Below are 25,229 nucleotides of genomic sequence, written 5' to 3'. Positions count from 1 at the left end.
AGATGTAAGTGCTTTAAGCAGCTAAAGCCAAACAATTTTAACCCCTTAGTTGCCTTGCCATCCCAATTATACTTTTAACTTTCTACTGTGTTCTCCTCGTGTCTTGTTTTTTTCATGTATAAATGGTTTTCAGATATGGATAACCTTAAGCATACTAGTGCATAAGTTGATATTTTATTTCACAGAGTTTGAGAAACAGAAAAGCTGCAGAATTTGAATTTCACAGCCACTTGTTAGGAGTTAAGACTAACAAGTGCAGTTGTACTGTCTTTGAACAGAGCACTGCCAGGCTGTGCATGACATCTTGGGGTGTTACAATGTGGAGAATATCCTGCTTTCTGATTCCTGTACTAGTAAGTGGTGGAAAAGACTTGAGGGTAATCGCTTGAGAACAGAAAACTTGTTCTTTTCTGTTTAAACACTTGGATTTGATTAGATGTGACATAGCTATGCATGATCTTGCAGAAATAATTTAATTTCTGCTTTCTGCCCTTATATGCAGAGTCAGGACTTCATAGTACTGGCTTACTAAGCCTACAGTGATCTCCTGAGAAGATTCATTCAGCAGTCTCTGTGTAATGATCATAGACCAGATAACTCAGCCCTGAATCTCCATGGTTCCTTATATATTTCCTACTCACAATTGGGAGAGTAAATAATCTCATGGTTTTAAAAGTGTGGTCCATAGCCCCATGCTAGAAGAGCAGCCTGCACCTTGGGTCCCACAAGTGGGACAAAGACCTAGTGTGTGGGAGACTCTGTTCTTTCCCCTTAAAAATTTCCCAGCCAAATTTCAAATGTATTTAAAACATTTGCAGGCATAGCTTGTTCTGTAACATAAATGGAGATGCTTTTCTGCGCCTATGCCCAAGTTGGTGGAGCCAGGGGTCCCTTCTGAGTTTTGGGGAGATGAGCACTATGGGCAGTGCTGCAGCACACACTGACTCCACAGGGTGTATATACCCATCATCCCCTTACACAGTCCTCTCAGAAGAATTTTATGCTCTCAGATGTTGACCTATGTGGACCTACCTTATGGTAAAACCTTTCTCACTTCCTCTCTGACAAAAGTTTGACCTGTTCATGTAAATCACTTCCGAAAGGCCAGTTAGGATCAAAAGATTATGGGCCAGGCCAGTAATGAACCTGGATTGAACTTGGATACCTGACTCCAAAACTACACCTGTCCCTGCCCAAATGGTTGTATATGGTCACGATTGTCTGCCCTCAGCTCAGGAGCTGTACCATTTGGTATCAAACCCAAAACAAGTGGATTTATTTGCCATTTCCAATTAGGTGAGGTTTCTCCTATTCCATTCACCCGTGCATCACTGCACACAGAGAGAGAGAGGGAGGTAGACACAAGGGACCTTACATTTTTCAAGGAAGTGAAGTCAGATTTTCAGCTGTTACCCAACATGGCCTTTACCCAACAATGTGTGGGGTTTTTTAATAAAACCTTTGTACCTTAAAAATTCTGCATGACAGATTATTTTTAAAATAAGATTTATTTAATGGACTATAACTCAGATACATCAGCAAGTGTCTGGTCTTCCAGGCTTGCTACTAATTCTGTTTGAAAACACCAGACCTCCTTACAGAGTCTTGGCCAGTTTATATCCTCTGTCTGTGCTGACATTGCTTACACACATCTTACCCTATGTCTCTCTTTCTGCTGTTTTATCTTCCAGAGCATAGGTAATCTCTGAGCAGATCACGATTCAATGCAGTCACTACATTTTCCTCAAAAGTTAAGAACTTTCTCAAACTCTCAAAGTATTTTGGCTTGTTTGTTAGCTGCCTCACTAGGACTTTCAGGGGACAGGTTAGAGGTCTGAATTCCTTTGCTTTCAGGCTTCATATTACAGTGTAAACAAAGCTACTGTGCTTGCCAGTGCTACCCACTTGAAAATGAAGAAAGCAGCAATTTTGTTTGAAATATTTTACTGAAGACGGTTACTGAGCTACTGCTGTGATAGCATGAGTCTGTAATAGGCAACAGCCTTACTTACTCTTTAGGTGTATATACATATATGTGCATATCTACACCATGCAGTAGTAGAGACTCAGCCCCTTGCAATTTGTCACCTGATCTATAAGTGTGCATTCATACATCTTCTAATAGTTTCAATGGACCCTGCTAAATCCTGGTTTGACTAACTAGCAAATGAACATATGATACAGTAAAATGTAAAAACTACCATCACAGGCAGTGCTACCAGTTCACAGAAAACTCAAGTGGAGGCCTCTGACAAGAAGCAATGGTTGGAGACATGAATACACACAGATCTGGAGCATTTGCCCATCCCTTAGACAATTGTGTTCAGTGTCTGTTATCCTCACACTAGTAGCTTCCTGACTGCACGGTCAGCTCTTTTGTGAACAAACTTTTCCCTGTGGCAAATCCTTGCACTGAAGTGAAGCCACACAACATGGTTCACCTCTTGCTCCCACACTTTGTGTTGCCAGCTGTTGGGTGGGTGGAAATTGCTTCTGTCAGGAAAAAGCACAGGCGGCGGCACTCGGAAATGTTGTGATAAAAAGAGACAGCCAGTGCCCTCCTCAGTGTTTTGTTTTGATACTCTTCAGTTCTCCATTACACACAATAATGAGAGTCCAAATACCATGGATAATGACAAACCTGGATAGTGTTTCTTTTTCTGTCCACTCAGTGTTTCTACTCTGTGGTTCCCAGGATGCTCATTTCTAGAATGCCAGGTTAGCTTACAGGCACTGATGCAGAAATGTGCCAGCCTACTGCCAGCATCCTTGACCCTGAGCTCCAGGTGGAGCCAGCCAGGCTGGGAAAGCTCAGGTGGGTGCATCTCGGACAGGGCTGCTGAGTTTCTGGAAGCGACAGAGCTGAGTTCACACACCACTGCATTGGAGCCGAGTCCTGCCAGGTCCACCCTGGCTCATTGCCCTTGATACAATTTAGCCACAAATTGGATAATCTGTCCATGGAAAATGAGAAATGGATCTATCAGCTGTTTCCTTTGTAAAGCTACCACCCTGTAGCAGAAAGGATGAAGCAGGACCTCAGTGTAGGCACTGTTGCTGTTGCTTTGACACCTTGCAGACCATGTTCAGCACGCCTACAGCTACACCCCTCAATGATGTGGTGCAGATAGCAGAAGATGAATCTTATGAGGGCTTTTTCCTGGTTATCCCAATCATCTGCTGCTTCTGACATCTCAGCTCCATCATTCAGTGTTAGTCCAGCTATTTCATTGCAGTCCTGTCGTGTGGGCACAGCCCGAGCCTTTGCCATCCAGCCACGTCTTGGTTTGCCAGAAGCTCACTCTTCACTACTCACACTCACAGTGGTTTGAGATCAAGAGGTTTCCTTGATAACCCACTGACCCAAGACTTTCAACCTATATAGGCATCTCAATATGTACATAGATGCACACAGATTTCTGAAAATAATCTGCTTGAGTGGGAAATAATTTGCTAAATACCAGTGAAGGTCTGTGCCCAAAATTCTGGAGTATTTCTATCAGCATCTGCAGGTAAGGAATTATTGTGGGGGTCTTTAGCCCTCCACTAGCACTGGGAAACGACACACAACCATTTAGTTACAAACCCCCAATGTTTAGATGTCTGGCCTCTAGCCCCTATGTATCTCTGAACTTCCAGTCCTAAGTTCTCAATTCTTTTGCCCATGTTCATCTGAATAAATAAATTGAATTACTAAGACTCTTGGTATTTCGGGTTTTTTTGGTAGATCTGGCGGCTAGATCTGCTAACAGATTTTCTGTCTGGAGACGTTTTCTGCCAGTCCACTTCATTCTGCTTCAGAAGGGATTACCATGGCAAACCTGAACTTATATATTAAGAGAATGAAATTAATCATAGATCATTACACCTCAGTAAAACAGTTCAGACTTCCTGATAGATCTTTGTTGTTGTACTGGTTATTTATATGCTGAGACGTTATACAGTTTCTGTAAGTACTGGAGTAGAGATTCAGAAATAACAGGTAACCACTTTCACTTAAATCCAGTTAATCACTTTTCCTTAAACCAAACACAGTTATAGTATTATTAAATTAGAAGTAGCCAGAAACTACATGTCTTTCCAATATGTCTTTTGAACTCTGTCTCCTGTGTGTATTCTAGGTTTGGGGTTATTTTTACTAATAATGTTCTTAGATAAAAGAGTGAATGTTCGCTTATATATGTTATCTATACACTTCTGAAAGCCTAGGTGGAATTGCAGATTATAGTTTGCATTCCAGCATCCTGGCTTATGCTGCCAGCCCTTTCTTTGATAATCTTGTAAATGCTGTGATCCTGATTGTCTCAATAAAATTTTCCTTTAGGAAATCCATATACAGATACTTAAGCAAGTTAATCTTTTTGTGGATCTAATTTGGTGAGCTCACACTAAATGAGTGCTGGTTTAAAAGACTTTAAGAGCATTTAAATGAATTGCTGCACCCAGTTTCATTATAAAGAACTCCATGCTGACCCTCCTGTTATACCTCTATCTTTCTGTGGCCAGACTCACACAGTGCTCTGTCACTAACCCTCCAAATTCAGGGAAACTGCTTAAGGAATACGATGTAGTCACATGAATGAAGGCATCACAGCCCATCTCTTCAAAAGCTATGTTTCCTCTGTAAATCTCACTTGCACCTAACTAATCTGGTATTTATAGTCTATTTAGAAAAAGAGCTGCACACTTTATTTCTGGCTATCAGTTGTAGTCCCTTTACTACAGTGCTGAACTGCACAGGGAGACTGAAAAAAAAAAATTCAACCAAAACATTGGTCGACTAAAGCTTTGCTTTCCCAAAGAGAAAAAACTTGACAAATCTGACAAGCTAGTGCAAAAGGAGCACAGAAATCCCTACCAAAAATATGTGGGAGGGAACATATATTTAAAATAGGACCGCCTAATTCAGTTGCTAAATCACTGTAAGGAGCTCTGTACGGCTGTGTGTGCCGGAGGAAAAGGGAGAGACAGAGGGAGGGAGAGACAGAGAGGGAGAGAGGAGCAGAGGGAGGGAGAGAGGAAGGGAGGGAAAGCAATGTGTCTTTCACAGAGCTAGGAGCTTGATGGGAATGTTTGATTAGCTCCTCTCTGAAAGAGAAAAGGTGTCCAGGCCTCCCTCCACTGCCTGCCTCTCCTTCTGTAGAATAATGTTGGCTGGAGTTTGGGGTAAAGAAAAGCTTGGAAAAAATAGCACTTTCATACTGTGTGGAGAAAAGGAATAAAAAATTGCACCCCTCAAGCAAGGTAATTCTGAAGTTATTTCTCTGCTATATTTATCTATGGGGGAGTGGGGGGGAGTTGCTTTTTTGCCTGTTGATAATAGTTAAATATTTTCACTGCTAAGAATCTGCAGGGATGTAATATTTTGTTTAGCATTCCAGCTGTGTGCCTAGGATCAAAGACCTAAGAAGATTAAGGCATAGATGTAGAAAGAAACCCTACTTTAAGTTGTATATACTTTATTCAGTATTTATAAAAGCATTAAACCCCTACTGTTAAAGTGGATACATATACTCACTGCCTGAACAGCAAGAGCTTAACTCTCTGATAAAGGATGGTGTATGTTAGTCATACACAGATAGACATATATATGCCTACTGTTCAAATAGTGTGTAACAGGTAATGCAACTTGTTCTCTAGGTTTATAACAGTTTTGCTTTCAAGACTTTGTGATCAATAGGAAGGTGTGTGTTGGATCAATACTTAGCACTGCCTGACACTGGGCAACACTACTCTCAAAGATACAGACTTAAAAATGGCATTATTCCAGTGACATGCATTTATACGGTGTGAACTCCCATGCTAGATGGACAGATACAGACATATGAACAGTACAGTAGCCTAGACACTACATAAGCTTTTGTGCTGAGTGCTTGTTTTGCTGGGGAGGCTCTAAAAATGAATAGCATTGTCCAGCCTGCCACAGCCGTTCAGCTCTCTGCGGAGAGATTAGAGTCGCGATCACTCTCTTCAAAATGCGGTTTCTCTCAGGCTAGTACAAACATGAACCAAATGCCCCAAGCAAACTTTCAACCCCAGTTAATATTTTGTTCCTAGAGTTTATGGGAACTATGCCACATCCAGAGCAAAAAAAGAATTACAGGTTACAGAGGCAGACTCTCCTATTCCTCTAACCTCTCCGAAATTTAAACAAAACACCAAAAACCAGCAAGCACACACACAGACAGAGTCTGTGTTTTAGATGGCTTTTAAAATACATTTGACTGAGAACAGCAATGGACTCATGTATGTTTATCACTTGTATTTTACCATATATATTCCAAAGCTAAAAACACCTTGCATTTGAGTACAAAGAATTATCTGTGTTTACCTGTATCTGTAATAATATGTTCTTCAGACTTTATTCAGTTCATCACATGAATGACAGCCATGGCTGTAAGACTGGTCTCTTTCAGAGATGCAAAGAGAGCTCAAGCAAAAATTATTATTATATAAGCACATTAGTTTTTAAATATTAAATTAGTGTTTTATTTTTAAACATACTTATTTTGCTTGCCTATTTTATCTAAATGTTTGAGTTGATACTTTTTTTTTCACTGGGGTGACAGAAAAGACTTCCTATCCTTCTGTTATTCAAGACATGAGAATTTTTTTTAATGAAACCTTGACTGTCCTGCCTGTATAATATGATATTGCTTTGTGTTTCTACCTGTAGCAGGAATGTTACGTTCTTAACTTGCTCACTACTTTATGTAAGACACTTCTTTCCCTAGTAGTATTCCTACACATTACGTATCACTGGCTGTTTCAATCGAGTAGTTTTACTAGCTAAATCAGGTTTCCTCACACTGGGGATGCAAGAAAGATACCCCATGTGGAGTCTCTTATGTCTAAGAAGAATGAGATCTTACTAAAGTCTTTCCTTTAGTGTATAACAAGGTTCCCTCTATTTTCTTACTTTCACAGAAATAGTAGGAAATTAATTTTTACACTTCCTTTTGTCAAACTTGATTAATTAGAATGTTTCTAAAAGAGGACTATCTGAGCCACAGTGTAAACACAGAAGCAAGGAAAACAGGCTAATTACTTCATGTAAAACAACATAATTATTTATTATTTCTTGCTTTTAGAAAACGTTGCTAAAAATAAACCAAATATGATGATAGGTCAGTCATTTAAAGCACCTGGCTGAAATGAGAGGAAAAAGGGATAGCTCAGTTTACTACCTGCAGCTGTGACTGGATTCATTCCTCCTCCAATGTCTTGCGGCTAAACACAGAGAAAAAAAAATCAACATCCCTCACAGGCATGAACTCTCCGTGCAGAGGGATTGGGATGGGCAGGTGCTAGAGCAGTGAGGTGAGTGTTAGCCCATTGCAATGGGGTGGGAAGGTAGTGAAAAGCAATAGTCCAGGATTTCCTGACAGCCCTGGGGGACGTTCTGGCCGCCTGAAGCTCTGAGTCCACCATGCTGCAGCATCAGCTGAGGTTTAGGCCTCCCATTCAGGGCCCAGAAAGTGGACACTAAACAGATACTACATCCTTCCTTCTGAAAGCCCATCCTTCATACAGGTCTCATTGGTCTGTGTCGGAAAACAGAAACACAGAATGAAACAAGAAAATACAAAATTAAAGATTTTGGGGTTTGTTTGTTGTTCTTTTGTTGTTATTGTTGTTTGTTTGTCTGTTTGTTTTAGAGAGAAAAATAATAGCCATAGTATGTGTTGCACAGGACGCAGCTACAGCAGTCACAGGTCTGCCCACCTCGACTTTCTCCTGTGGAGTAGATTTTAAGGCCAGAGGCAGAGAGCGAAATAGGTGCTTAACACCTACTTAGAGCACTTCAGCTCCTCTTTTGAACTTGCCGGGGCACAAGGAGCCCTCTTGTCCCAACCCTGGCCTGGGGTGCCTGTGCTAGAGCTCAGCTGGGACCTGAGACAATGCGGCCCCTGTTCTGGGCCCGGCTGTCGCGCAGAGACTATAATTATCTCTCTTCTAATGACCAGCCAGGCAAGATAACAGTTTTTATGCTATGTTTAGAAAACAATGTCTTACTACAAATTGACGGTTCATTCGCCTGTAAAAGAGCCTCTCTAACAGCCCTAGAGCAGCTGCACTCCTTTGCATCCCCGTTCCTTTATTTGCTGCACATTTCACACTTGGGAAGCTCGGGTGAATGCTGTGCAGGCAGCGCAGCCTCCCTCTGCCACAGAAGAGGCTCAGAGAGGTGCAGAAATGCCCAGAAAATCTGTAGCCCCTTAGATTGTATCTTTATTAGTATATTAAGCTCTGACTGTCTGGCTCACAACTGCCTGCATAGCCCTCATGAACACTTTTAGCCCCCCACCCGAAGGGGCTGCAGGTCCCGACTCCTGCTAATGCCACACAGAAAGCAAGCTGCTGCAAAAGGTGGGATGTGAAGGGACTTGCTGCAGATAAAACAGGAGGATGTATTACTGATGAGCTTTTCTTCCAGTGCTGTGGCCCACAGACGAGTCAGGGATCACTGCATTTTTTGTAGGCTCCTAAGGCATCTACGGGGTAGCTACACTAGCCAGCTGGGACTGCAGTTTGTGTGGGTGTATCGGACCCTTGCAAGCACTAGGAGGTATCAGAAGTGGGCAGTCCTGACAGCATGGCACTCATAGGTTAGCTACCCAAGTGTTTGCTCTGGGCTCTACAAACATCTTGCACAAAAGTCTGTACTGGTGCAGCTGTACATTTAGTGGTGCCTGAGGGCTGCTCCCACAGTCCCTCCAGTGCCCTGCTAGCTGGGGAGGAGGACCCTCTCCCTCTTTCTGCAGCCGGTTCTCTCTCACCTGTCTTGCCACCTTCTCTGAGCTCATCTCTCTGCTTTTCTCTGCAGCAGGACACGGCTGGGTTTCCTAGGGCTGCTTTCCCTGGGGAAGAAAAACAAACAAACAACAACAAACAGAACAGAACAAAACAAACCCCAAAAACACAGAAAGAAGCTTTCCCAATGACTTGGAACCAGCAATACTTTTTATTCAAATGTATTTAATAATTTAAAAAAAATAGTACCATCTGCAGCTTTTGCTTTCCCTTTTGAAGGAAAGCACTCAAATCCATAGCTCATTTCCGAAACTGGAAACACATTTACATTCAGAAGAGTATTTATAACCATCTCTGCTTCATTCAAATCATGCAGGTTTAAGCAGTTCTTACCTGGCAAGTCATAAGACTGTCATGACTGAACTGGCTTTCTAGCACCCATTAAGTGCATCCTACCTTTGCTTTATCTCCAGAGCTTTAGAGTGCATTAAGAGGTCAGTGGCACATTAAGAACACGATCTATGTCAGTTAACCTAAATGTGTCTCATTCTGCAGTACATCCCATAGACACAGAGGTTAAAAAAAGTACTTTCAAGATCAACTTGCATTTGCAAATTGTTTTTCATCCTGCCACTTTATAAAATAGCTTTGTAAATGTAACACGCAACTAAGTAGCCAACAGTCTCTCAGCTGGCTTCATATGAAAAAATGTGTAACTGCCAAGTGACAGTTTTATATGTGCCAAAGTTGATGGGAAAATTCTGAATTATTTTGTGTAGCTTCATGCAGTCCTTTCATGTCCCCACCAGGATGAGATGGGGATTTCCAGCACCTCCAGGTTTGTACATAAAGCTGTGGAAATTTTTACCTCTCCATAATCACTTGTTTACAGATAAATTTGGATGCCTCTCAGTCTCCCTGCCAGGTTCCTTTTGGAATTAAGAAGGCTCCATTATTTTTATTTTTCCCAAATACATAGTTTACCCTTGAGTCCATAGAACAAGGGTGAAACACAGAGGAAACCTGGCAGCAGTGCTGTGTATCCTGGCCCTGGTCACCCTCAGTGAGTCAGAGTTAGAAAAGGCCAGCAGCTGCATGACTCCAGAGTCTATGTTCTCTCCTGCCAGCCAGCTGAAGACAACGCAAGCTCATCCTGCTCACCTTGTTGGGAGTTCACCTTTCTTACCTCTCTTGCAATGCATCTGCAGCACTCCAGCATTTTGTTTTCCTGGGTTTGCTAGAAGGATTTTTTGAACATGAAATATATGAATAAAGAGACTGTTTGGAAATGAGGTTAAACTGGAAGGCAAGGAGTGTCCAGATGAGGGAGAGGCAAGGTTAGAGAAGTTTAGAGCAGTTGTAGTGGAACTTGGTACAAATGGGACTAGCTGCAAGGTCAAAGACAGACAAGTCTTACACCCTGCTTTGGGGACAGGCTTTCTACCAAACTGCATCTCAAAATGTGGTAATTCAGGAAGTCTCAGTCTTCCATGGTCTACATCTTCTCTTCTCAATGGTGTAATCTGTGTGTAGAAAGATATACATAAGTTAGGCAATAACTAGATTTGAAGTAGAAGTTCATATGGTAAAATCCTAAAGCCAAAGTTCAGAACAAAATTCCTGAGCGTAGAAGTAGATTATGCAATATTGAGGTCTGTAGGCTCAGTTTTGTTTTAAAAAAAGAAAAAGGCTATAAATTACAAGTTCCTGCTTCCAGTCCATGTGATAAGCAGTTTTGTTTTTTGAACACAGGCTCTCAGAAACAGAACCTTGTGATTCATCTCTATGCTGCAACAGCAGCTTTTAAAAGTTCTTAATAAGCAAAACTAGTACATCAGTGTCAGTCTGGTCCTGAGATGCATTTCCCAGCATTTTCTGGCTGTACCTACACTGTCAATATGCAGGACTGGAGTCTGGAGGCCACTTTCTATGCCACCATGTTTTCTAGTTCTTCAAGTCCCCTCCAGGGCACTCCAGGGCACTCAGATATTGCAGGAAGTAGTTTTGGACGTGCAGCCATCCCTCATGTCTATACCACCCATATGCTAGAGATCCCACTCCTGCCAGTTGCCAAGGGCTGCCAACACACGTGCCATAAGGCTGCCCAGCTTGGCCCACACTCTATCAGGTCTCTCACCAGCACCTTCACCAACTGCATGTCTTCAGAAACCCAGGACCACCCATAATAGTCTCATTTTTAATGCTGACACCTATGCAAACCCATACCTCACTTTCACCCCAGAAGCATCATGGAATCTTGAGATCCCTTCTGTAGTTGTTAAAAAATGGAAACAGTATTCACAGGTCCACAGTTTTCAAATAGCTCCCCACACCAGCCAAGTGTGATGAGAGATCTCAGCTTATCTCAGCTTGAATGTGCCTGGTGGGTTACAGGTGGGCTGCAAACAAGTACCAGGTGGAAGGGATACAACTGAAACAGCCTGTAGCAAAGCCAAAGCAGTGACCAGCTCTAGCCAGGGTCATCAGCCTGCCACAGTAACAAGGTATAAGGCTCCGTCTATGTGCCAGGGTAGTTCCAGATATTTTTTTTTCATTACATGTATTTTCTGAATTCTTATCCAACCAGTCCATGACTTTGACATGAAGCATGAGGAGTCATAACGATCGCAGGAGATAATGAATTGATAAAGGTTTTCTGTGAGATGTACAAATTTACTAGGATGCTTAAGGATCATTTTTGCTTTTGACCTAGACACATAACTCACTTTCGTAGTCAAGGGATACATTTAATTTTAATATGCAGAGCGTCAACATCCATTTCTGCTTTTAAGTTTCTACCAAAAAAAAAAAAAAAAAGTGTCACATTTTGTTTGAACACGCTACAGAAATTCCAAAAACCATCCCCAGGGTAACATGCAGTTCCTTCAGTGCCTTTAACACAAATTCTTCCCTTTTAAACCAAATATGTACCTTCAGGGGAACTCTAACACACTACAATAATTCTTAATTTGCAGGCAGCACAGCAGCATGGTTAGTCAGTGCTCTTTCCATTGTGCATCCAACCGAGAAAACGTGTATTACACTTGAAAAGCCACTTTGACTTGTTACAACCATTTCTTGGAAACAGAAAGTGATGCATTTTCTAAAAACTGAAAGAAATGTGGCCACAAATCTCATGCCGCAAGTACTGCAGGTACCTCCCTTTACCCCCAGTTACTTGGGAAAATGGCAGTGCCAGGGATTGATGGCATCTGCTGGGGTATGATGGATGTTAAGCAGAAGCAGTTACATCAGAAAAGGGAAAGAAGTTATCTGCAAGAGTGAGAAAGCTCCAGCATGCAGATGGAGCATGGGCTCAAGCCTGGGAGTGAGGGGGACAGATACAGGAGCAGACAAGAGCTATGGTGGGGAGAAGGGCAGAGGGAGTTTTCTGGACAGGGATTCAGAGGTTGAAGCCTATATTGATTCCCAATGAGCCACAAAAGTTGCAAATCAAAGCAAAAAATATGAATGCATGCTACATTAACAGAAACCAGGAAAATACAGTGCAATGACCCTCATAGAAGTAATCATCTGCATAGTCTAACTTACACTTTCTCTGTGAGTGGGTGACACATTCTAAATGTATCTCTTCCTTTGCTGGAAGGGGCAGGTCAGACCAGCATAATTGATGGTTATCCTGCTGAGACAGATGAAAAAGTTTTATTTAGGCTCTGAGAAAGGTCTGGCCAGTTAAATCACACTGTAGTTTTAAATAAATTACCTTCTTCTGAAAGAGCACTGTGGAAAGTGGAGAAATAATTTGTCACTGTTACTTCAACCTTACGTTGGTTTAATTTCAGGGCACTGCATGAACACAAAATGAGTAGTGCAGGGTTGTGTGGGTGTTTTTATTTGCCTCTAAATTGCTGGGTATAGCATCTCTTTATTATACCTACTTGAATGGAGCTATTTTGAACTAAATTATTCTTGCAAATCTGCATATAAACATTTCTTAAAGCAGCTCTTGGGGAAAAAAAAATGAAATTAAAAAATAAATAAATACTTCTGTGCCCAAAGTGCAACTTAGGTAGAATTTAGACCTCTGAATCCACTCATACACCACTCACTTCAATGACTTAAGAGTGACTTGAGAGGTGCCCCATGGGAGGTACAGGCTACTGGCAGTTCCCCTAGCCCTCTTCTGAGTCAGGGACCTCCTGGATCAGAGCAGGCACCATTTAAGACATGATGGGGTGGCAACAAGCAAAGTTTTTGTAATAAGAAGCAAGTGGTGAGAATGTTTAAACATGGATCATTCCATCAGGGCTGTCCGTGACCTCAAAGAGTTTGAACCCATGTTTCCTGCATCACCAAAGTGGTCCCCCACCCTCAGGCTCCAGGACACAAAAGACTGGGATATCCCCCATTCTCTGTGATGAAGCAGGACCCCAGTGCAACCAAGAAAGCCAAACACGGGGTAAGAAAGAAAGTGAGAAAGGGCCTGTCTTGCTGCTTGTGTGGAAGCAGAGCAGAACCAGAGTCTCTGGCTTTGGTCCTGGAAATAACACGCATTTCACAGTTGCTCACTATGGCATGAAAAGTGGAGTGAGTTCAGGAAGAGGAAAGGTCACAGAATCCTTGAACCCTAAGTCCTCTTGATTCCATCTCAATGTCCAAACCACAGGTTTGGACAGCAAGACTCTGTGTGCCTCTTCACAGCTCTTAGGATCCCAGATGCACAGTGGTCTGTTTTTCAGTAGAGTGGGGAGAATGGGCACAGGCATCCTTGGTACCCTTGGGGGTGGCACCTTCCCTCTCAAAAAATCCCTTCAAGCACTTTGTAGAGGGGCTCCAAAAGGTGAAGCCTCTGCTCTCTCCAGGGTCATTTTGAAGTCTTGGGGCTCCTCAAAGCAGAGGCCAGAACCCGACCACCTCTGATCTAACATTGCTGGGCATGGCTAGCCAGGGCCTTTCAGGCCACATGGGGAAAATTCTCATCTTTTGTTTTTTTTGCAGGGGCAATAGGTTTACCCCCACTTTCGGCAGCACACAGACCACCCAGTAGGCTGAACAACCCAACCCACCTGCAGATACCACACACTGACACCAGTCAGCCCAGCCAGGCAGCTGAATGTCTTCAACAAACAGGGCTGAAAGCCACCTCTGTATAGCAGTCTGGTGTGAAGCAGCATGTGCTCAAGAAACAGAGCCATGTCCAAGCCCTCAGCACCCACCTCTGAAGCAAAAGGCCTAAAAAGCATGGAAAAACTGCAGTGGCCATTGCCTTGCTGTCAAAGGGGTCACTGCAGAGTGGGTGGAGGAGCACCAGTGAGCAGTCTGGGATAATCTGGCCACAGAAGGCAGATGGTGAACATTCTGTAGCTAACTCTTAAATGGTGAAGGAAATTATTCAAAATTAATAGCCCAGACTCTAATCCTAATCCTAGCTGTGTATGCAACACAAAGACTCTTTAAGGCAAAAGCACAAGCTGTCCCCAGGCTTAGAAACTCATTTAGCAGTGGTTAGGTTGTTTGTTTTATTAAATACACAATTGCCTAATGTGCAAAGTCCAATACTTCTTACAACTCCTCCACCACAAGAGAATAGACCTGCTGCCATAAAAGCCTGAGTTTCCTTGTAGCCTCTTTCTGAGGAGCTACATAACTAAGCAGAGAGCACCATGGTGCACTGAAGCTCTGCAGCACCTCCAAGAAGCATTTTTAGGCTCTCAGTACTAGTTACACATGCCTCCACCTGTCTGGCCAAGATGCAGGGTTTGCAATTACAGCAGAGGCTACTCTGAAAGCTGAAGAAGGTTGAAGAACATAAATGGTACAGGAAAACTTGAGTTTCTTATTGACACTTCCCACAAACAGTGTGGGCAATTCCTTCCTTCTCTTCAATATGATAAAGTATATCTTTGCAGATGGTGCTGATACAGATACTATCCTTCTCTTGTTTTAATTTTAGCAAGCCCCTAGCAATGTCCTCCATATATGAAAGAAAGCATGAGAGCTTTTGTTCACCTTTTTTATTGCAGAAAGCGATGCGATATGTGGTGGTTTTTTTGTTGTTGTTTGGTGGGGTTTTTTGTGGTTTGTTTGTTTGTTTGTTTGTTTGTTTGTTTTCTGGAAGCATGTATTCTATTTCAGACCCCTCAAAGAGTAACAGCCAGCATCCCAAGCTCACTCTTGCAAAATAGCACGTTGGATCTTATCTTTTGTGAACTGGCCCAGGATACCTACAGGTCAATCTGGGCCTCAGAAATGAAATATAGTTACCAACTTATCTTTTTCTTTGCTGAGCAGAAATTATTACCTGCCTTTTTAAAATAAACAGCCTCCTGGATTTTTTTTTTTTTTTTAAGTACAGACTTTCAGAGCAGCACAATGTTCTGAGGGTACATCATTCCTTCCCTCTGACAAGAAAGGTGTGAAACTAAATCAGGTGTGACAAGCACTAGCCATATTACCTAGTGTGCACCAGAATGAACCGCTGTTGTACTGCTGAGCAAGGTACAATACCAGGGGGACAGAGTATAAGCACGAAATAAAGAAAGAGTTAAACAATTTTTGAAAAAGAGACAAAAGAAAACAACGAAGAAATGTTAAATGTTTTCTTCTAGAAGAGGATGATGATCAGCTCTTGTTTATCCAAACCAGTTTACTCACACCTACACCAAGCCCACTTCATTTTCCCATAAAGGGCACATACTTAACGCAACCCACAGTGTTTAGAGCTCATGCTGTTAACTCTGTGCTGCCTGCTCAGATCACTTTCAAACAAAGTCCACTTCTGTTTTTTATGGTGCCAGTGCTGCTGTGATATTACAACCCCTTGAGAAGAGGAACAATAATACACGTTGTTGTGGCACAAAGAGAGTACACAAATTAATTTCTGGCCCACAGGAGGTTAGAGGAAATAAACTGTTTATTCCTGCAGAGACAAAGCATGTGGCACCAGCAAAGAATTTCAGCTTGCACGTGGAATGGCCAGCAGTGCCTGACACCAAAAAGTCAACTTAAAATCTACACTTCCATCAGAAACTGTTACAGTTTGCCATACAGTGACAATTTATATGGATTTAAACCATCTGCCTGTTTGTAGCATGTAGCAGCTCTTCAGATCTTTATAAAAGTCAAACTGACAAAAAAAGGTCACTGTAAAAATCTTACTTTGTATGCTGAAAGAACAGTTTGCTAACTCTGTCTCCTCCCTACCGTTCAAGCTTTCAAGTATTTGTGGTGGGAAAAAAGTGATCAACGTTCTTTCAAATAGAAATTTGATTTTGAAAGGTACAATAGGATCTTGGAAACACTGAAGGAGGTTCTTCCTACTACATTTGTACTTAACTTAGTTGGGCTTTAAGTAGCAACAATGTAAAACATGTACTTAATTGCATTCCTGGCATAAGAGTAACCTCTGTTATGGCAGTTTGAAGGATGGAGATTAGAAAATGTACTCCGATAAACAAAGATCCAGCACACAGTTTAGCAGATTTACTACTGAATGGTCACTAGTTACCAGTACTGACTGGGACTGCAAATGATGCATTACTGGAAATTTGATAAGGAGAAATCTCTGCAAAACTCATACTCCAGACTAACCCAAAGTAGAAACTTTTGGTTTTGTTTTAATAGCACCTATTCCTTTGGTAAAGGAACAAAGGAACAATAGCTTTGTGTTTAATAACAAGGTATCATTCATGATCTACAGATTAAACATCCTAAAACCTCTCAGTGGATCTATACAGACTAAGAAGTCTGTTGTATGCATGGATTAGAGTCCTGCTTTCCCTTTCCTTTCCAGAGAAATTAAAAACCGCTCTGTTTTTTTTCCAAGCTGTTGCTCCATTTACCAGTTTGAGGTAGCAGATGCCATGCTAGTTCACAGTACAGGAGATCTCATACAGCTTAAATCAGGTTACTTCCTTTGCCTCAAATACAATAAATGCATACAGACTTCCTGCAACTGAGAGCTTGGGACCTCTAAGCCACATACTTAATGGTCAGCAGTGTAAATCCTCCTCAGCTTTCCCCCATGTGACAGCCCAAGGTCTGAAGGCCAGGACCTCCCCTTGAGAGCATTGCCACCAGAGCTGTGTCACAGGATGTCTGTATGTTTTTCCTGGCATGCTAGTGCCTAATGCAGAAATTAATATAGTGGCAAAAAAAAAGTTTCTTTACTATTATAATTTATTTCCATCAGGATACTAGTACATACTGCACCAGCAAGAGTACAGAGTCCACATAGGATGCTTTTGTGCGTAGCTATGGCAACAAATCTATCAAGGAAATGCTTCAGTTAACTCTCTCATTGATTAAGTATCTCTTATTGCAGGCTAAGGGGTCTGCTTAACTCATTTGCCCCAGCAGGCTTTACATATTAACTCCTTTCAGATTTCTTGGCATCCTTCTACAAGAAATTCATCATATTTTAGGGAAGAAAAGCCTGCTTTTTGTTGCATTGAAATGTAACGCCACCAGCAGACTGTGTAGAGATTGCATTTGCAGCCAAGCCTGCGGTACTGCCACCCAAGGTGACTGGGATGACTGTCCTTAGTCTGGGAACAGCAGGGCTTGGGGACAGCAGGGTGTTCAGAAAGCAATGAGAAGTCTTACACAGCACTGGTGGTACAGGTGGATATACATTATGTGAAACAGGATAAGTAGTATTGGGTTGTCTCCGCAAGCACACAGCAACCCACCCATGAAGCTAGTTTTTACATGGATCTTTTGCCATCTCAGAACTTTTCTATTCTAATTAAGATGGAGATGAAAATACCTCAGCACCGAGCCAAATACTGTCAGGACAAATTCTTACAGCTCATTTTGACTTTAAATAAAGATGCCACTGCTGAATTTATTTGCTGCAGATTTTGGGAATGCTCATATTAAGATGCCTTTTCCAAAGTCTAAGTCAGTGTCAGTATATTCTTCAATGGTGTGTGGTGGTTCTGCAAATGGCCTGAAAAGTTTATTCTGCCTCTTCTTTTTCCTGGGATTGACCTGAAGTGAGAACTCATTGCAGGGGGATAATTTTTTGGTACCTCTGAAACAGTGATGGGTTGAGACATGCAAGTGAAAAGAAAAGCATTTGAGCTAGGGTTCTCTGAGCCTTCTTCTACAGCTTGTTACTATTTCCTTTAGCAGCTTCACAGTGGAAATACACTGCAATAAATGCTTAAAATGGGTTTGTTTTGGGTTTTTGTTTGGTTGTTTTTTTCTGGGAGATAGGCAAGGTTTTTTCACAGAAACTAAGAGTGACTACAGAATATTACCATGTAACTGCTCTTGCTGCTATGGTGTGTACAGTCTGGGGTCATCCCAGCTGAACTGTCCATTGCTTTGCAGAAAGACACAGTCACCATGTTGAGCCACTTTCCACACTCGCAGGATTCAGTTTGGTGTCTTCTGAGCAACCTCTGTTGCTTTCAGTTTTAGCAGCCCAGCAAGAAGGTTATTTCAGGGCAATCACTAAGGAAAGAGATAGTACTATTAAGAAGTGATACTGTTAGTATGTCCTGGCATTTAAAGTTCTCTGACCATAACACAGAAGCAAAAATCAGAGGTGCAGCTGGTTCATGTAAAAAGGGTTATAAATTATATAGGCCTAGGACTGGCTGAACGCAGCTTATTCTAGCATACCATTTTAGTCACCTTCTCTCAAGAAGCATGTGGCTTCCTTGAAAAAGAAGAGCAGATGCTCAGAAAGACCGAAAAAGGTTTACCTCTGATAAGTTTGTGTTCTTGTAGCCCAGTCAAGAGCTTCAGTGATGGCAGAGGTCAGGGACCACATATGCAGACCTAGTGAAAAATGTTGTCCAGGTGTTCTGACAGTCCTCTTAGTCTCACGCACTTGCATGTGTGCAAACACACACCTACAGCCAGAGAAAGGAAATAAACTAGTAATCTGGCTAACAAATGATGGCTTAATTGCAAGATACTGTACACAACGTCCTTATGTTCCTCGTATCTTTGTGAAATCACATGATGTAGTTTGATGTGCAGGCAATGTAATCTTGTGAATATGCCCTACAAAGCCAGCAAATGAACTTAAACAGCTGTCAAAGCATGTCCATATCCATCATGCCCTCAACTTCCACTGGCTTCAGAAATAAGTTTGTGGAATGAAATCTTGGTTTCCTGAGGTAAGAGGCAAATCTTGGACAGAAGTAAAAAATTAGTCCATGGGAGTGCCACAGCCCAAACACCATCCCCTCTGGGGATGTGGGATAATCTACAAAGCATGAGAAGGGATGCAACATGTGAGGACTGTGAAAGGTTGAAGAAGAGTGCACAGTCCCTCTTCCCCCACCATTTCAGTGTCATCTGTGATGCCTCCAAATGCAGCCTGATGTCCTCTTCTTTTCCTTTTTAGTGCTCCTTAGCGTTACAGCCAGATTCTACTTCACTCACCATGAAGGCCACAGTCATTGCAACCTTCTTTGGTAAGTACAGTTGACGTGCTGCAATTAGTAGTTTGTAGGTTTTTACTCTACTGTCCTGAATGACCAGTGGCTGCCATCTTCTTCTCTTCCCTTGGACCTCCATGACTGATGAAGCTGTCAGTGGCACAGCTTTCACAAACAAGTTACTCAAACTTCCTGACTTTGCCCTAGAAAACATATCCATTACTTGCCAAGATCTCTAAGTACATGAGCAGCTGCATGCAATCCATGTCAGATGGCATAACTGAGCCTGAAAAATGGAATATATTTCTTAGTGTACTTTACTTACACATCTCTTGTTGATGGAGATCCAGACAGCAAATAGCCTAACAGAGCTGTATTGCTTTAGCTGTGGTATTCCCAGGAAACAGTCCCTCTTGCTGGCATCCTCAATCTGGCACAGAAGCCATTCTTTAATTCATAGCTATCTACGTAGTTCTGTCTTTACTTAGAGACCAAATTACTTTCTCCACACTAAGTCGTGTCCTACCACAGCATGTATTTGGGACTTTGCACTTTATTTTTCACTGGTTCACTCCTTTTTTTCTAACTAAAGTTTTGTCTTGGTTACATGACTGCACCAGTGACAAAAGGCCCCAGTACTGCATCTATATATACACTGCCACTTCAGACACTGTGAGACTGATTTTTCTTTTGGGCAAGTTCTAGGTGCGATTAAGTCTGCAAACTGTCTGCAACCAGTCTAGGGGCAGAAGAGCATAAAAGAAATAAGACTGTCATTGCATATTCTAGTAAGATTAACTTCACAAATGAAGAGAAGATCAGCTAACACATCACAAAGACTTTCCATTCCCTCTGAAAGCTCAGAGAAGGAAAAGGTGAATTGGAAAGTCAAGATATTTGTAATGAAGTTATTAACTACTCATAATAATGTGTTCATTTTATAAGCACAGAGAATGAAGATTTTTGCATGTCATGCACTTAGCAAGTAAACCTAACAAGGAAAGCTACATGCATATAATGTGACACGTTTTAACATAACATGAGACACTGTATGTCTCTTACTATTACACATTTCAAATCATAATTCTATTTACTGAAAAATCACTTTTCAAATCTTAATTCTACTTACCTAAAAATATCATTGTGCTTGCTGAGACAGAATACTGGGACATGACACACTAGAATCTCATACAGTCTGTAGTGCTGCTCACCCACTGCCACCAGTGAGTCACATGCCACAGCGCACCATTACAGGATAGCATCCCTGCCAGGCTATTAAGAAAGACCTTTCCCTCCCTGACGTCTCAGTTGCTTTATGCACAGAGCATGTAGTTTCACTGATAACCTTTATCACAGCAATTACAAAGAGTTTCCACCACTTGTTGAAATACTGGGGCCTTTAATGATTTTCTGGACCACATGGACTCTATGGCATCTTTTGATAACAAGTTCCCCTAGGGAATGCTGAGCTTTAATCCCCATCAGAAAACTGCCCCACAGTAGATGCCATCTCGACTGTCAAGTTAACCAACCAGTCAGAACCTAGGTGTGGCTGAGAACATTCAAATTTTAGTTTTTTAACCTGTTGATTCCAATTTGGGAAATCTCATGCGCAGAAGCTTGTGGTAACTGACTCTTGATAGTCGCCTGTTTTCCTGATACTGTGTTTCCTTTGTTTTAGGTGTATTTCTTATATGTACATATGCAGCTAAGGAAGCCACAAAGAAGATGAAGAAGTCTAAACTATGTAAGTGGTCTCTAAAGTATTGTTGGTTGCTTTGCAGCAGCCATGTCTGTTTTTAAAAAAATAGTGCAAAGTGAGATTATATTCTGGTAACTCCTCACAATTGTCTGCAGAGCCAATGGGAGCATATGGTAACTAACAGATTCTTCTATTGAAATCAAATCACTCAATGTGTGTTTCTGAACATGTGTAAAGGGGATATTGTGCACTTCACTACTCAAACGTGGTCATTCGGTACCACACAAGGATCTAAGCAAGCACTAGGGTTTTCACTAAGAGAGACAAAAATATGTGACATGGACCTGCTGCAACACAAAGGATATGTAGCTGATTAGCATGAGACATGTGGTGCATCTCCTGTGCACTCAGATTATAACTTTCAGCTACATTGTTGTAAAAGCATTTCTTTCCACAGATTATTTTGCTCATTTAGTTGACAAGCAAGCCTGCTGCGAGGTTGTGAACTCACATTTAAACCCCTTGTCCAAAATAAATTGTACCCAGCAAATAGTTTTAAAAATTAAGGGAAAGATAATGGGATATGGCTGTAGCCTGGTGTTATGGATGGCACGGAGCTACAGGAGCACAGCGGGAAGCCTGGGAAGCATCCTGCCTTGTGTGGTCATAGTCCTTCCCACTCCCAACTCACAGCCACCTCTTCCTCTGCCCCCTCCTCACATGTTAAACACAGCCCGTGTGACTACATTTCTTTCTCTCTCCAACAAAAGTGTCATAATGGTTATTTCCTTCAGAGAAGTAAACATTGCAGGTCAGAAATATCCTCGGGCTTCTTTAATCCATCCTTAGTTACAGCAACATCTCTCAGTATGGGGGTTATGATGTGTCATATTTTAGATGCAGAACACATAGACGTCTTGTATCCCAACACCATTGTGATACTAAGGCATGAGAGGAGGGCAGCTCTGTCACTCAGTTACTCATTGTTTCATCACAAGATCACTCAGCTATGAAAACATTCAATCTGACTTTACCAAGATTTTGCACTCACAGATGTGCCCCAGATCGACTGTGATGTCAAGGCAGGGAAGATAATCAATCCAGAATTCATTGCCAAATGCCCTCCAGGATGTCAAGATGTAAAATACCGTGTTTATGGCACAGACATTTATGCATCGTTTTCCAGTGTGTGCAATGCTGCAATTCACAGGTGAGTGAGTTTAAATGAACAAGGCACTCAGACAAAATCATCATGTCAGTGCAGGGAGCTCTGGACTTTTCAGACGCTTTAAAGTTCCCACTGTCTAGTAGCTGTGATTGCAGGCTGCTGTTCTAGTAGAAAACCTGTGAGAAAGACTATGTGTGATGCTATGCATCCAATCTTATAAAACGCTGCCAACCCTGTATTCCTATTTCTCAACTTCAGAAGTGCCTTGAGATTTACAGATCTCTTATTCATGCATAGCGAATTACTATCATAGTAGTACAATTTAAGTGGAAGATAGGGATGGAGCTGCTGCTACTGATCAAGCTTCACAAAAAAAGAGGCATATCACTAGCAATGAATACACATAACTCTCATACTTCTGGGATTGGTTTTAGTTCTCCAGATTTGAATTTAATTGTCCTTGACATCAAAGGCTGAGTAATGTGCTTTCCTGCCATGGAAAAGCACACTGGACAAGAAAATATAGAGTGCCAGTTTTATAGCACAGATTTTGAAGAGTTTCATTAGCCATGCAAAAGTGTGCATAAAAATTTAATGGAGAATAACTTTGCAATGAAAACACATCAAAATTGTAAGCAGGATGCAAAGGCATTCAGCTGAAAATGCAGTAAGAACCTATAAAGTCTGATTGACAACATGACTCAATTTTGGAGTCATTTGAGCTATTGCAGTGCTTCCAGTTCTGTGAAACAGCTGGGGCCTTGAGTAAAGTCGAATGTTAAGGCTTCGGGGGTTTTGCACTTCACCTCTGCACTGCGCAGCGTGCTTAGGGTCGCCACCTCCTGGCTGCAGCTCTGCCTGCTCAGCCCCTTGCTGGGGAGGTGACTGCCAGGCTTTCAAATGACAAATACTTCCTTCAGATACTAGTGCACAATGGAAATTGTTTGCCTCTGCACGCACAGCTTGTCCCAAAGGGAAGTTACGACTGCAATTTCCCCCGAAGCTCTAACTCTGGCTGCCTGAATTGTTGCTGTGAGGGTTACAGTTTTCCTCATTTGCCAGCTTGGTTTGCCTTGTTAGCATATATGTTACATTTCCTCAGAGGGTTAATTTCCTTTCCTTACAGCTATTTTACCAGCAGCCTCTTGCAGTCATTGAAGAAAGCTACAGCTCTAAAATACTTTTCACCACTGTGTGCTGTCCATTACTTTTATCCTGCAGTGTCATTACTGCCAGACCCAGGCAGTGGCTTCCTGGTTCCCCTGCTTTCCTAACGCTGCCACAGCAGGCTGCATACACTGAAGGTTTTCTGTTTGTCTTGAGATGCATGTTGCATTTTATGTCAAACACCATTTAATGTTCACTGCACATGGAGCCTGCCAGGTTTTCTACAGCTTCCAGCAATATTGTGTTCCGTTTACTCCAGGCTGAGGTCAGAACCAGGCTTAGTTGTTTTGGAGATAGCACATACTGGAACTAAAAGAAAACACTTAATTTCTACGAAAGAAAAAGTTAAGGGAGGGGGCGGTTTACTTCAGATTTGTGTTTCTGTCACATGGTTGGCCTGAAAACTCCACTGACTACCTCACCCTGTATCTTCAGTCATTCAATCAAGTTGGCAGGAATTTTAATGAACACAGTAGCTTGTTCTTGTGTGCAACTAGGTCAACCTTAAACACAGGACCAGCAGATCAGTGGGAAGAGCAAACAGATCCCGACAGCAGTTTGTAACAAACTGCTCTTCTGTATGTGAAAGAAGTGCAAATATTTCTTAGCAGCAGATTTAGCAGTAGCATCACAGCTCCACTGCAACCCCTGGTTTAAAGGTAAAAGTGAATGCTTTATACCTCTAGGATTGTTGAACAGTTTCTAAGTTTTCTGGGGGGATTTCCACTTCAGACACCATGTTTTCCCTTTGCAGTGGTATAATCGACAACACAGGTGGGAAGATCCTCGTTCAGAAAGTTGCTGGCCATTCCGGTTACCGTGGGACCTTCTCCAACGGGGTCAGGTCGCTGTCACTGCCACGCTGGAGAGAGTCCTTCCTCGTGTCAGGTACCAGGGTGGAGCTCCAGAGCCTCCTGCCCACCCTTGCTGCTCCCCTCTGCCCGACCAGCTGGACAGCAACAGGCAGAGGAGGAAGCAGACTTCTCATTTTAAAGACCTGTGTAGTAACCACAGGCCAATCCACCTACTTTTAGCATGAATAATGCACTTAAGCCATGTTTTAGTCTGGGGTCCCTAATATAGCCCACAAAGAGACATTCACCCACCAGGGGGTTGTTTGATTCAGTCCAACACAGGTCTGAGCCCACTGTGGGAGGTGACAATTGGATTGACTCTAAGGGCACCTTAATTCCTGCTATTGATGCATAAAATCCAAGCCTCGGTATTGAGGGGTAGGTCTCCCTATTGCAATTGCTCTGCACCCTGGTAAGTACTGCTGCTAAGGGGATTAAAGGGATTTTGGCCATTTGAAGTATCCTCAGCCTGCACCTGAGTTTGCAGCTTCTGAAATGACTTCTGACTTCTGTCAACCCACCCCAGGCTACATACAGTTATATTGTATTTATACAATCCCTCTGTTAAGCAATTATCTTGGTGCATCCCAAGTATGTTATTAATCTTCCCCATCTACATTGGCCAAACAGTTTTGATACCTACTCAATGCAGGGAAATCCACCTTAATTTAATGCTTATTCTTTTTTCTTATCATACTATAGAAAGTAACTCACCTGCCTTCACTGAAAAAATTTACAGTTTTGGGTTTTTTTCTGGTAAATTAGATCCCCTTTATACCAGCTTCAGATTATATTAAACCCACTTGTACTCATTCTATGCATGTGAAAGGAGAGTCTAATTGGCATTGCTTTATGTATAGTTTCTAAATATAACCTAGCTGCATTCATACAAGTGAGTCAGTTCTTGCTGGTCCACACTTTTGAAGGTTTAGGATAGGGACAACCAATTAATGTTAGTTAACTACATAATTCCTGGAAAAATCAACAGTTTAAGCAACTGAACAACCACTAAAAACAAATAAATGTTATTTTCATGTGAACATTTGTGGATAGCAAAGGAAGTCTCAGGAACTGACCAAAACAAACTGTCATCTGGAGTTTGCATTAATATATTTGGGTGCATTTTTTACAGCCTTCTGCCATGGGTACAACACATTATGAGAAGGATTTATTTTGGATGAGCAGGAATTTCCTGGAATAGCTCAATTGCCACTTGTACTTGTTGC

At 42.0% G+C, this 25,229-nt stretch overlaps 1 protein-coding gene across 1 annotated transcript in view; it reads left to right on the top strand.

Moving 5' to 3' along the window:
• The first annotated feature begins 5,158 nt into the window (after window positions 1-5,158).
• VIT (vitrin) overlaps window positions 5,159-25,229 on the top strand; it is a 48,220-nt gene continuing 28,149 nt past the window's right edge. The window contains exons 1-5 of the mRNA XM_051615648.1: window positions 5,159-5,244; window positions 19,079-19,148; window positions 20,794-20,859; window positions 21,868-22,024; window positions 23,904-24,037. Of these exons, the coding sequence (XP_051471608.1) occupies window positions 19,118-19,148; window positions 20,794-20,859; window positions 21,868-22,024; window positions 23,904-24,037 (388 nt within the window). The 5' untranslated portion in view covers window positions 5,159-5,244; window positions 19,079-19,117. The remainder of the gene's footprint in view (window positions 5,245-19,078; window positions 19,149-20,793; window positions 20,860-21,867; window positions 22,025-23,903; window positions 24,038-25,229) is intronic.

Source organism: Apus apus, chromosome 3 (genome assembly GCF_020740795.1).
Source record: "Apus apus isolate bApuApu2 chromosome 3, bApuApu2.pri.cur, whole genome shotgun sequence".
Classification (NCBI taxonomy): domain Eukaryota; kingdom Metazoa; phylum Chordata; class Aves; order Apodiformes; family Apodidae; genus Apus; species Apus apus.
The sequence above is the reverse complement of the archived record's forward strand: the minus strand, read 5'-3'. Positions and strand labels throughout refer to the sequence as shown.